The sequence below is a fragment of the Leptonychotes weddellii genome, chromosome 6 (assembly GCF_054177405.1).
Source record: "Leptonychotes weddellii isolate Sample4059 chromosome 6, ASM5417740v2, whole genome shotgun sequence".
In the NCBI taxonomy this organism is placed as follows: domain Eukaryota; kingdom Metazoa; phylum Chordata; class Mammalia; order Carnivora; family Phocidae; genus Leptonychotes; species Leptonychotes weddellii.
The window spans coordinates 81770317-81784706 of record NC_138374.1 but is presented as its reverse complement, the minus strand read 5'-3'; the positions used below and the strand labels follow the sequence as shown (position 1 = coordinate 81784706).

The 14390-nt window shown below is 39.7% G+C and overlaps 1 protein-coding gene across 1 annotated transcript in view; it reads left to right on the top strand.

Annotated features, from left to right (window-relative positions):
• The window catches only part of CATSPERE (catsper channel auxiliary subunit epsilon), a 150093-nt gene that overhangs the window by 104614 nt on the left and 31089 nt on the right, over positions 1-14390 (top strand). Inside the window, exons 10-14 of the mRNA XM_081824485.1 lie at positions 613-1055; positions 5961-6019; positions 8406-8481; positions 11626-11678; positions 14133-14183. Of these exons, the coding sequence (XP_081680611.1) occupies positions 613-1055; positions 5961-6019; positions 8406-8481; positions 11626-11678; positions 14133-14183 (682 nt within the window). The remainder of the gene's footprint in view (positions 1-612; positions 1056-5960; positions 6020-8405; positions 8482-11625; positions 11679-14132; positions 14184-14390) is intronic.

Genomic DNA, 14390 nt, shown 5'->3' with positions numbered 1-14390 from the left:
GATCAAGGTGATACCAAGGTTGGTTTCTGGCGAGGACCCTCTTCCTAGCTTGGAGATACGGGCCCCTTCTTACTGTGTCCTCACATGGCCTTTCCCCCACCTGCATGCACAGAGAGATCTTATGTCTTCCTCCTCTTACAAGAATACCAGTCATATTGGACTAGGACCCTTATGACCTAGTTTAGCCTTCATTACCTCCCAAAAGACATTATCACCAAATACAGTCACAATGCAAGCTGGGGTTTCAACCTATCCATTTTTGCGGGGGGGACACAATTCCATCCATAGCACAATGCTTCCTAATAATACTATTCCTGCATGTCTATGCTCATTATTATTTAGTGCACTAATTCCAGCTTTTTATGTAAGTGGTGTCATATATAAAGTGATGTCGTAAGTACAAGAAGAATCTATCCAGGAAAAGAATTGTTCTACTACAAAGTGGGAGAGAAGCTCTCCAGCATCACATAAAAGTTGCAGGTTTGTGTCTGCACACTCTAATTTTCTCAAAACAGATAAATCCTTCATTACTACAAAAGAAATTATTTTGGTTAAAAGTGCATGGATTTATGGTTACTTAGAATAACACAAGCTTTTCTCCTTCTTTTCCAGATTATTATGGAAATGTTGTGGTAAAAATGGAAAATAACATAATGTTTTATTTCAAGATCAATATTAGAGCTGCAATAAAACTACATTTATGGACAAATAGCACAATGAAGTCATTAATTTTATTGAGTTCATCTGCTCAAATATATCTCATATATGTTTTTGAAAATGGCACAGTACAGCCACGGGAATATCCTTTAAAACTGGAATCACAAAGTGTACATTTCACTACAAAAGAAAAATGCCCCTACATGGCATTTCATAATAATATTTTAAGTGTTTTTTACTTTTTGGACAAGGGACAGAACCTGTCCATTTGGGCTCAAATAGTCTATCCAGAAAATGTTGGTCTGTATATTGTTGTGGAATCATACGGCCCAAATATATTACAAGAGAAAGAACAGGTTCACTATGAAATCGCCCTAGGATACTGCACTAAAACCATGGTAAGTTAATATTTTAAAATTTATTCATTTGATTGTAATAAATGTAAAATTAAAATATTTACATTTTTTTATCCTGTCACGAAAAATATAGTATCTAACATCATTGGTGACATTCAATGAAGTTTTCTGATAACAAACATTTATCCTTAATTTTACGTCATCTTGACTCTTGTTGCAGTAATTTCTGTTAGCTGATTGTGGTAAAAAATGTTTAATTTGAAAAGAAATTGAAACTTTCTTCATCTGTTATAAATATATATATATACATATATTTATAAACATTTAAAACAGATTTTCCTTCTAGGTTTAGCTTAGAAAATGTTGAGAAATATACAAGTTTTTAATAAATAGTAATATGATAAGCCATTAGCTCCTGAGCCACAATTTTCACTTTCAATATCCAAGGCAAATATCTTTGCCGCCTAAAAGCACTTTCCTGCAGAACTCTTTGATGTCAATTGTATTATTTGCTTCCTTTTTTTTTTTAAACACATGGCTTTGTGTAGACTTCTCTCTGCTATCTTTTGTACTATATAACACCACCCCAAAACCTGACAGCTTCAAACAGCACCCAGTTTTATTTGTCAACAATTTGGGTTGTGAGCAGCTGGGCGATAGTGCTGGTTTCATCTGTCTGCGTTCATTCATGAGGTGGTCATCTGGTAGCTTGTCTGGGACAAGGTGATCTAAGATGGCCTCAACCACACATCAAGTGGTTGGTGCATGCACTGGCTTGTGTGAATAAGGGGCCTCAGCTGAGCACTTGTCTCTGATCCATGTGGCCTCTATCATCCAGGCCAGAGCTGGCTTTCTCCCAAGAGAGTCTCTGGGCAGTATTCTAACACAGTACGAGCAGATCCCAGAAGGCCTCTTGAGGCCTATGTTTGGCCACATTCTCTTTGTCAAAGCAATTCACAAGGACAGCCTAGGTTAACAGGATGGAGAAATAGAGTCTACCTCTTGACGGAAAAACAGCAAACTTACCCTATAAAGGGGGGTGCCTACAGGAATGGGAGGGATTACTGCAGCTAACTTTGCAGACGATCCAGCACAATTAGGTACAAATGTACTGTATATATTATTTTGTAGACTACTTTCCAATGAACATTATAGCATAACCATTTTACATCTACTACAATTCCTTCCCAAACACTGTATATTCTATTTCCCACCTTCTCTTTCTGGGCTCAGATTTCTTTAGCATATACAGTAGTGGGCATCTTAACAGATGCGATGGAATGAAATGTTCAGTTAATTCCAAAATCAGTTAAAACAGAGAATCATAAAAAATGAAACTGATATGAATGAAACATTGTACTTTAACTTAAATAAATGGATGTGCATTCATTAATCAACCTTTTAAAATAGGCCTACAGACTTTTCTTTGAAATAAGTCAACTTACTGGAGCATCTCCTCTCCTTTCTTGCATAACCTTATTCATAATGCATTATCTCTGAGTTCCCACTTCTGTTTCTTTAAAGCGGGGGGTGCCTGGGTGGCTCAGCTGGTTAAGCCTCTGATCTCGGGGTCCTGGGATCAAGCCCTTTGTCAGGCTCCCTGCTCAGCGGGGAGTCTGCTTCTCCCTCTCCCTCTGCCTCTCCTCCCATTCTCGCTCATGTTCTCTTTCTCTCTCAAATAAATAAAATCTTTTAAAAATAGAGGAGGGAAAAAAATTAATGACACTGGCAAAGCCATCAGAGTTCTAGATTTTTTCATTTTGTCCAACTTCTTACTGTTATCTTGCTCATACCTAATTCAGCAATTTCTTCAGGGACTTGTTTTATTAAAACTTTCCAGAGCAATCCATTTTGTTCTCAGGGAAACAATAACTCTACTTTCCTTTTACACTCAATTTCATCAGTCCATAATGTTTAATTCCACAACTACCATAATACCACAATCTGGCATAAACAGGTTTAGAAACACAGAGAGCTGATTTAGATTTGCATACAGACATATGGATAAATCTTAAAACAGTGTCGAGTGGAAAATAGTGTCAAGGAAGGAACTGAGATCCATCACAGAGTAACGTTTACAAAAATTGCAAACACCTACACGTAAATCACAAGGAACAAAAAGAAAAGCGTTACTCATTTTACACGGATACCAAGATCCCAAGGACAGATATCAGATCAAATATATCATATGTCATCAAATATGATGACATCATGCTTGTTTGATATATGTTATGGGGGCCTGCACATAGGGGGAAGAGGAAGAGGGGAAGGGAATGGGGGAAGAAGATACAGGGGAAAAGTAAAACATAATAAATTAAATAAAATAAGACTGGATTGATCATGTTTCAAGAAACAAGGTGTATGTGTAACTCACTTTTCTGAAACTGAGGTACCCCCTTCCTTCCAGAACAAGAACAGAAAAGATTTACACTCTCCTTCAGCCCAGGAAAGTTTTCTTTGATTATCTAGCTGCAATATCTGCATAAGCTCTCATAAGTTTTCTTTCCAAGAATGGGCTGCATAATGTACATTTGCCCATTTGCAATTCAGAACTTCAAAATATAGTTACCAATCAAAATATACAAATGACCAAGGACAAAGAAACATTAAATTTTGCATGTTTTGATAAAATACTGTCTCTGTCATTTATCAGCTGATAACATTAAGCAAGTTTTTTAAAATTTGATTCCATAAAAATCTTACTTTATTAAGATTGCTTTTACATCTAATTTTTTATTAAGTTATTTTAATTACAGTACAGTTAACATATAGTGTTGTGTTAGTTTCAGGTGTACCAATATAGTGATTCAACAATTCTATACATCACCCAGTGCTCAATATGACAAGTGTACTCCTTAATCCCCACCACCTGTTTCTCCCAGCCCCCAGCCTCCTCCTCTTTGGTAACTATCAGTGTGTTCTCTAGAGTTCAGAGTCTGTTTTTTGGTTTGTCTCTTTCTCTTTTTTTTCACTTTGCTCATTTGTTTTATTTCTTAAATTCCACACATGAGTGAAATCATATAATATTTGTCTTTCTCTGACTCATTTCATTTAGCATTATACTCTCTAGTTCCAAAAATGTCATTGCACATGGCAAAATTTCATTCTTTTTAATAGCTGGATAATATTCCATATATATGGTATATATTCCATATATACACCATTTTGTAAATAATGCTGCTATGAACATAGGGGTGCATGTATCACACCTGTCAGAATGGCCAGAATCAAAAACACAAGCAACAATAGGTGTTGGTGAGGATGTAGAGAAAGGGAACCCTCTTGCAATATTGGTAGGAATGCAAACTGGTGCAGCCACTGTAGAAAACCAGTATGGACTTTCCTCAAAAAGTTAAAAATGAAAATACCCTATGATCTAGTAATTACACTACATATTTCTATGTGGGTTTTTGTTTTTGTTTTTGTTTTTTCTCATTCACCTAATGTGTAGGCGTTGCTCAGCTAGTTTTGGGGTTTCTTTCATAGAACACTGTTCTATATGTAGCTATAAATTTGGTGTGTCCATGGGAGGAAGTGATTTCAGGATAGAACATTGTTCTATATGTAGCTATAAATTTGGTGTGTCCATGGGAGGAAGTGATTTCAGGATCCAAATCATTTCTTAGTTATTTATAATGAAATGGTTTTTAAGCAGATGATCACATCCACAAAATATATTTTTTAAATAGTTCCACTAGGTAAATATTTTCAGTGATTATAATCCAAAATAATATACATATATGTTGGTTGAGTTACAGACCCAAGTTTGAGCACCACTTAAGTGACAATTGATAAGCAAAACTTGAAGAATATGCTTACATTTCACAAAATATTAAAATCTTCAGGCCTAATTATGTGCAAGAACATCTTTATAAAGTTATTTAACAATTACATATGAAGAAAAATATGGTGTACAATAGAACACAAGTGGAAATTTGACAATTAATTCCTTTCCTTGAGCATGAACTAGATTTATTTTTAATATAATGACCTCCACAGCCTTCAACTTTTTCACGAAAGATTATATATTTTGTGTCATACCACTTAGCATCCAACATATGAATAAATAAACCTGTCTCAGAAGTAATATTTTTTGCAAAGGTCATTTTAGAGGCACAATGTCCCCGTTCTAATTACACCAGATTAGCCAGAACCAAACTGATCTCTTTGAAGATATCTAGATAGACGTCTATATCTATCTATCTGTCTATCTATCTATCTATCCATCTATCTATCATTTATCTACATATATAACAAAGAACTACCACCAAAAATGTAATTTAGGGGATATAATGACTATAATTACCATGCTTTAAAAATGTGAGGCTTATAATTTTTTGCCTCTAATATCACACATGTTCTGTAAATGGCTTCATCCTGAAAAGATAGAAACCTTCTGGAATGCTGAAAATTGAGATGAAACATGCCCCAGATGGAAGAAAATAGCAAGGAACATATACAAAAAGGCAAATGGATTTTTTTTAATTACTCAAAAGCAAGAGAAGAAGGTTCAGGCAAATAATTCCTCATAGTCTCAAAAATTACTGACAACATGATATCTGTAATTATTTTAAAAAACCTCAAAGAAGAAATAAAAAGGTCCAGAGACAAGGTGATTAGGAAATGGGAGAGAGCTGGCTGCACTTCAGGACATAAATGAAAATAAGAATATTGCAAGGACAAAAGTAAGTGAAGAGGGAGAGAGAAGCAATATAAATAAAAGGACTTCATAAGATACAGTTAGCAGAGAAAATAAGAAAAATGTAACAAGGAAATTTAATGTGTCCATAATTGGAGTTTCTGAAATAGGAAAAGAAAAGAAATTGGAAAAAATGCTAAATATATTCTTTTTCTTACCTAGAGAAAGGTTTAAATCTGTCCTGAAAGTATTCATTGTCCCCATTCCCAGTTTTCATGTTTTACACAAATGTTCATTTTCTTTTCCAGACAGTAACATTTTTTCAGAATATAAATTATGAGGCAGTAGATGACTACTTCAAGTTGCAGTAAGTATGACTTTTAAAAGAACCTATTTGATGTGAAATGTGCTATTGAGATGATTGATTTGTAGGTATTCTTTTACTTACATGGCCTCATGTCATTTTAAATATCTAGATTTCAAATTTCTTTAAGTGTCTGATTAGATGTGAAATTATTATTCTGTATAAAAGTGTAAAATACTCCTTGTAATTAAATGAAACATATCTAGAGGTTTCCATTTGTCCAATTGAAGATGAAAAAAACTGGCTATTTCTTTTTTTTAATTTAAAATCAATTAACATATAGTGTATTAGTGTCAGAGGTAGAGTTTAATGATTCATCAGTTGCATATGACACCCAGTGCTCATTCCATCAAGTGAAAAATGGGCTATTTCTTAATTCAGTAATTTTCAAGCATGTGTTATCATTCATTCCCATCCCAAAATCTTTGCATACTATCCTTGGGTAGACTAGAACTCTAATGTGAGAAGGCCTTTAACTATGAGTAGAATCAGAGAAAACATCATCTTTGACTCTTGGAATAGGTAGCACCTGAGCACATCATTTCTGGAGGAAATAACTGACCTGGAATTGTGTCTTGAGGCATTCTATGGCCGTCATTATGTCCTGACTCGATAGATTTTTCTGGAAAAATAGCATTGTTTTTCTAGGAAAAAGTCCATTTTCCTTAGTCTGCTGCTCCTCCAAGTGAGTTTGAACACCCTCTCTATGCCAAGCACTTTGTAGGTGCTCAAAACACATGGTGAACAAGTAAGATGAAGTTCTGCCATCATGGGACATATCTCTAGTGAGAGAAGACAAAGAACAAGTAATCAAATAAATGAACAAGATAATTTCAAGTAGTTATAAGTGCAGTAAAGAAAATAAAACAGGAGGGCGCCTGAGTAGCTCAGTTGGTTGAGCATCCAACTCTTGATCTCAGCTCAGGTCATGATCTCAGGGTCATGGGATCGAGCCCCATGTTGGGCTCCACACTCAGCAGGGAATCTGCTTGAGATTCTGTCTCTCTCTCTGTCCCTGCCCCGGCTCTCTTTCTCTCTTTAAAATAAATAAATCTTTAAAAAAAGAAAAGGAAAGGAAAATACAACAGAATGAAGTGGTAGAGAGCGACCAGGAAGGGGAGAGAGAAAAGACTGCTCTGGAGACTGTAGTCAAGGGAGGCTCAATTCACGCCTCACCCCCTCACTCACCCACCAACTTTTCTCTGGATGCTTCTAATGTTGTGGGTTCCTTGGGGGTATTTTTGGTTTTGTGGATATTTACTCAGAGTTCTATTGCTGTCCAATACATATCAAATTGTCCAGGATACTTCAGGTCAGTCCAAGACTTGAGAAAAAAATGCCAAAAGCTTTGAAGTCAGCTGTAGTAGAGGAAAAGAAAAACCTTCTTATAAGAAACATTGTATAGAAAATTGTAGATGCGATATTTACTCGAGTGTCGTTCATAGATCTAGACTATATTACTGTATTTGTCAAATCAAAGATTCCATCACACTGGAAGACAAACCATAATTGGCATAATTATAAGGTGCTTCCTGGTTTTAAGGGTGTTAAATGAGAAAAAATATGTATCTTAGAATTGATGAAATATGGTACAGTGATTTAAAAATATAAAATGTGCTATTTGTATCCTCACTTATTACATTTTATACCTAATATATGACAAATAAATAAATATTAAAATGCGACGAATATTGGAAGAAAAAGAACATTTGTTTGTGGTTAGTTTCTTTTTCCCCAGTTTTTTCAAAAAGTAAAAACCTTAGCGGGGGCGGAGTATCAATAAAACTTTCAAAAGTTTTTCTGCGATTTTTGACCCCTCCCATTTTGTCTGAGCACAAAATGATTCTTATGCACTTCAGAACCTAGAAATTTGATCTCACTTTTGCTTCCAGTCAGACCATATAGTATTGCAGCATAACGTGGCTCAGAAAACTAATCTCATAACTTACGCTTTAGGGTTCCAAAAGTGTCTTCAATAGGAGGAAAAGATCCGTAGAGGCTAGAGAAAGAACAGAGCATCTGTGGCCTTCTAAGATCATTAGAAAGCAGGACCTAATGTTAGAGATGTTAAGGGACTGAGGGTGTTAATGAAACGGGGCGGGGGTGGGCGGTGGAAATGATAGATACTCATTTCTGTTTCCCATTGGGCCGACCCTACACTAGCCCGCCGTGAGGTGAGGGTGACTTCAGGAAGTGACCACAGGGCACCGCTGCCTTCGCAGAAGCAGCGAGCAGTCACCCCCACCACCCCCTCCCAGGCTTCTAGAATTCCTCCTGGGGTCCCGTCACCCAGTGTCCATGGGACTTTCCATGGGCTCTATGGGAAAGCGGACTCAGTGCCTGCCTCCCTTGTGATTCTGTAACTACCTACGTGTGCCGTTTCTCCTAGAGACCAGAACACGGGCCTTCGGCTTGTGCAGGTTCGGCCTAGTGAATATGCAAGAGCATGTCCAATAGCCCAAAAGGTAAGTGACAGAGGTGGATCAACACCTTTACTTCAGTAAAGCCACAGGCGGTGGGCAGGAAAATCCTCACAAGCAATAGCACTCCCTTCATCCAGGGCGGGGTGTGTCATGTCTCACGGGGGCGGCGGGGGGGGGCGCCTTATTTCACTTTGGAGACAGACCACGGTTCCATCTTCCTGGCGTTTACCATCGAAAGTGAGGTGTAGAAACGCATACAAAAATGAAAAATAATTTTGGAGGTAAAACTGTATAAAGGAAAACTGAAATGAATGGGAACTCAAGTGGGATATGGTTTGTCAGAGAAGACGGCCAGTTAGGTCTACATTTATCATTTCTTCATTCAAAAAAAATTAAAATCGAAAATTTATTGTGTACCTACCGTGTTCCTTAGCTTCAGTCTCCTTGCTAGGTAACCAGGAGTTACAAAGATGAAAAGACTGGCTCTTCCCTAGGGGCAAACAAAAGCTACTCTAGGGGAGTATGAGATGCACAGTCATCAGAGAGCCCAGAAGAGCGGGCACTTTTGACTGGGGAGGGGCAAGGTGAGGCATAAAATGTTGAAGAGTACGTGGAAGGTGAGCAGGCTGATACAAAGGGAATTCCAGGAAGCCGCATCTACAAAAGCACAGCGTGGCGATACAGCAGTGTGGGGTCCAGGTAACTGAACACAGATCCGTCCGGCCACCACCTCTCCTGAGTCTGTTCTACCCTGAGGGATGCCTCCTCGCTTTATTCCCTCTCAGCCTAACTATCAATCAATAAGCATACACTGAGCGCCTACTATATACCAGGCGTAACACAGCAAGGAATGCCTACAAGAAGAATTTAAAGGTACACAATATGCAGTCCCTGCCCTTCAGGACCCCAGCACAAGGAGCCTGTTCCTACCAGGGCAAGCTTCCATGAATTTGGAGGGAGCCCTGAGCCGAGCTTGAGCGCTGCCGACACCCACCCTGCTTCCCCGGGAAAACTGCCTGCAGGTGCACACCAGCCCCTCCCCTCTGTCTGCCCACCGCGCCGCCCACACAGCCTCATCTGCCCAGGAAGCAAGAAACAGCAACGTAGCCAGTTCTTCCCCAGCCTCCGCCTGGGCTCTCCATCTTCAGCTGCTTGTTCCGTACAGACGCCTTCCAGAAGCACCTTGCTTTCCTAATCAATAGATGTGTTAGGGATCCCATCCACTGTATTCCGCCCAGCCCCGGTATTACAAAAGCAGGTTAATCGAACCTGAGTTCCGATCGGAGCTCTGCCACCCACTGGCCGGGGCAAGCTACTAAACACTGAGTCTCTGGGGCCTCAACCCTAAAAGGGAAATGTAACTTCTATCTCACGGTATTTATCTGCTCTGTTGAGAGCATTAAATGAGATCATTAAAGTGCCCAGCACGGTGCCTGTCACAAAGTAACCAATACTACAGGTTCGTTCCTTCTCTTCCTTGCTCGGCACACCCCAAGACACGGGCAGTTCAAACCTAGCCACCCTCTGTGTCGGCAGCCGGTAGTTTGTATGGTCGGCAGGGAAGCCACCCCAGTGAGCCAGTCCCCAGAAAGCCTTAGTAATTCCTTCCAGCATGAATTTTCCCAGGGAGAGATGACTACAGCCTAACACATTATCTACCAACATTTCTGTGTTGAGGACCTTTAGAATTCCTGTCTCAGTTCAGTTGTTTTGTCCAGTTAGGGGGAATGTGCTGTGTCTGACCCTGGGCTAAGTGAAGAGCAGTCCTGCCCTGTCTCCACATTTCAGAGAATAATATTAAATAAAGAAGACCAAGAATGCACTCATTGTTTTCATTTGGGCTGTATGTCAGAATTTCTCTAATTAGGTATCCAGTCCTGAGTACACTGTCAGCCCTATCACAGTGGGTAACCTAGAAAACAGCCTGATTCACACTTCCCATACTCTCTACCAGTGCTTCTGTTCGATATCTACCTGCAGGTCAACTCAGATTTTTAATACTAAGCGTGGTTGTTGATTTTTGTCAACTGGGTGCCAGAAGAGAAGGGATCAAGTGATGGTGGGTCTTGACTGAAAGATTTGAGGACCTCAGTCAACCAAGGGTGTCATATGGATAGTTTAGTAAAAATAAAGGGCAGGCGCACGCTTCTGAACACATCTGATGAGAAAACAAAGATCTGGGGCACCTGGGTGGCTTAGTTGGTTGAGCGACTGCCTTCGGCTCAGGTCATGATCCTGGGGTCCTGGGATAGAGCCCTACATTGGGCTCCCTGCTCGGCGGGGAGCCTGCTTCTCCCTCTCCCATTCCCCCTGCTTGTGTTCTCTCTCTCTCTGTCAAATAAATAAATAAAATCTTTAAAAACAAACAAAGATCTGATGATGATGGACACCAAGGACTGTGGGTAGAGTTGCTGACAGAACAAATCAGGTCCTGGGACCGAGATCAGGTGGTTCAGGCAATAAAATGCCTGAACTCCTGCTGTGGAGCATGCCTTTTCATGAAGGCAGAAAGGTCTGGGTTTAGCAGGTATAACTCTTTAAATCCATCAAGCTTGTCTGGACATGGTTCCCTATTCCCACCCTCCTGATCCCCACATCCTTCTTCAGGGTAGGGAGTATTAGAGTTTTTTTCAGATTCACCTTGTGGAGAAATGCAACGTACAGGACATGTTTAAGACCAAAAGCAAGTGTCTAGATCCCACTTAGGAAGCCTGGGGGTGTCTACCCCTGCAGGGTAGACAGCAGTAAGTGTCCTGGACCAGGTGGAAATAGAAATAGCCATCCTAGTCAGGGAAGAACCAGGTCTCTGGTCAAACGAATAGCAAGATATATTACAGAAACCCTCCAGCTGCCACTGAGTCAGGTGCAGGCTGGAAGAACACAGTCGATGATGATGGTGGTAGACGTGCTGCTGAAAGATGAGATTGGGTTAGTTCTCTGAGATACTGATGTCAAAAAGCAGAGAACTAACCTTTGGGCCTTGTGAGCAGTAATGGCAACAGGAAGCAAAGACAGAAAAAATGTGATCAGAAAGAAGGTGTAAAACAGCACAGAAAAGTATAACAAAACCCTACATTTAAAGGGTTATTATTTCAAAACTAAAATGTAATCACTTTTCACTGTAGTAACATTTTAGCTCATGGGAATCAGAACCACACATCTCACCACTTAAATGCTTCATTTTAGGTGTTCCAAATAGCTGTTGGCTGTGATTCTACTAAATACATTGCTGTTAAAGGGCAAGTATATTTGCATTTGACCTGTCTTACTCTTTACATTTTCAAACAAATGGTGAACTACATGGTAATTACTGGTGGTACTATTAGCCTAATGACTGATGTGTTCACGATAAAATCCGAAAATTGAACTGACATTGGCATCCAGAAACTGAATTGACAGTTTGTCCAAACCTGATTTGTTTAAACTTTTTGCCAAGTCAAACTTTACATCTGAATCATACTAACAGGTAAAAAAGAATTAACCTCTTTCCCTGTTGCCTGCATTTTTCTCCACCTTCCCTTTTAATCATCCTGTTTCCATCCATCACCATTCCTTCTCTGGGCTCTTCAGGCTAGCCCTCATTCCCAGAGAAACAAGAGGGAGAAACATGTCTACTTTCCATCCTACTCAAACCAGTTATAATATCATTTCCATCAGAGAATTGCTTACATCCACATCAGAGAAACCTGCACCATTACCCGTGGGAAATGTTTTTAGAGCAAACCTCACAGAAACCACCAGGGCTTCCTCCAGAGAACCCCAAGGTGTGATTTTATTGCTCGTACTGTGGTTCACAATGAAGCACACTGGATTTTGTCATCCACTGGCCACAGCTGGCTCTCTCTTATACGCAGGAGAATCCAGGTCAGCATGCACAATCCATTCAGTGGAGGTGAAGTGCCTACTCGAGACAGCAATGTACCAAAATTCCTCTCCTGTGGTTAGGAGTAGGGGTAAGTGGGGGACTAGTGACTCTTATCCAAGTCTATTTATGGAATGACTTGTTCTCATCCAAAACAAATGTCTACTCACCTGCTATTCTAATAATCTTTTTTTTTTTTTAATTTTTTTTATTTATTTATTTGACAGAGACAGAGACAGCGAGAGCAGGAACACAAGCAGGGGGAGTGGGAGAGGGAGAAGGAGGCCTCCCGCCGAGCAGGGAGCCCCATGTGGGACTCGATCCCAGGACCCTGGGATCATGACCCGAGCCGAAGGCAGTCGCTTAACCAACTGAGCCACCCAGGCGCCCCTAATAATCTTTTGAGTACGGAATTGTAATAATCAGTTACTGGATTGACAATCAAGTTTTCCCATTTCAGTGAGCAAGGAATTTGCATTTCCATAACTCCTTTTCCAGAACACACAAAGGCTAACTGATTTATACAGTGCATGGCATCCTGCTTCTGGAATAGTCTGTGGATCAGCACTGGCATCGCTGGGAGTTTATTGGAAATGCGGGATTTCGAGCCTTGTTCCACACCTGCTGAACCAGAACCACTATTTTAACTAAATTATCAGGAGATTAGCAAGAGCATTAAAATTTGAGAATAACTGCTCTAAGCAACATTACCACATCAGTTCCCAGTACCACCACATGCAGTACCGCTATGTGCAGATTTCAGTCTATTTCTGGGAGGGTCTATATGGCAATCGTCAAGGCTGGTTGTTCATCAGACCTACCTGGAGAGCATGTTTGAAAAACACAGATTTTAGAACCTTACTCCAGGCCTCTTAATCAATGACCCACTGTTCTGGAACCCTAAAAATGGCCCTAATATCTTGAATTCAGGTTGTGATGGGCCTGAGGTTTTCATAGTCATGAAAGGAGGCCCATGGGGTCCAAGGTACCTGTGACAGGAGAGATGTTCATGATGGAGGGCATCTCATGGGGTCTATTTTGTGTTTCAGGGTGGGAAATGGTCTAGACTTCCAATATCTATCTAAACACAGTGGTGACCAAGGTTCCTTCTGAGTTACACTGGAAATAGCCAGCAAAAATGGTCAAATGAACAATTTAACTTATTGAAAACTTTATCATTTTATAGACCATGATAGCCTTATGTTTGCATGAACACTAACCAGAAATTATGTGCCACCTTAAAGTAGCTCCTTACCTGCACAACTGAGTCTCCAGTAGCAATTAGAAATCTGTGTTTTTTACAACAATTATGAGGAATAAAATAGCCCAAAGAAATTTATCTTCATTTTGATAAATTTTCATTGAATTTTTCACATGTATCAAATATAGATAAATCAGTATGTTTCAAATTCTGATGTCCTCAGAAACATTTATTTTTAAAAATAGAAATACTAGGGCCATTGTGCACCTGGGTGGCTCTGTTGGTTAAGCCTCCAACTCTTGATTTTGGCTCAGGTTATGATCTCAGGGTGGTGAGATCGAACCCTGCATGGGACTCTCTGCTGAGCATGGAGCCTGCTTGAGAATCTCCCTCTCCCTCTGCTCCTACCCCCACTCTTGTGCGTGTGCTCTCTGTCTCTAAAATAAATAAATAAAATCTTAAAAAAAACGAACTGCTAGGGCCACACATTAACCCCAGGATTCTAATTCAGTAAGTGATGATTCTGTGATACTCTCAAGTTTGAGAATCACTGAGTTAAATGATTAAATGTTTGTGCAAGTGTCTAAGGAATGATGATATTACAACTTCATCATGTTCTATTTTTTGTAGATTTAATAAAAAAGACTGTCTTCAGCATGATTTCTTTTACGTTATTGAAAAGTAAGAAATATTTTTTTTATTCTTATGTTAATCCCCATACATTACATCATTAGTTTTAGATGAAGTGTTCCATGATTCATTGTTTGTGCATAACACCCAGTGCTCCATGCAGAATGTGCCCTCCTCAATACCCACCACCAGGCTAACCCATCCTCCCACCCCCCTCCCCTCTAGAACCCTGTTTGTTTTTCAGAGTCCATCGTCTCT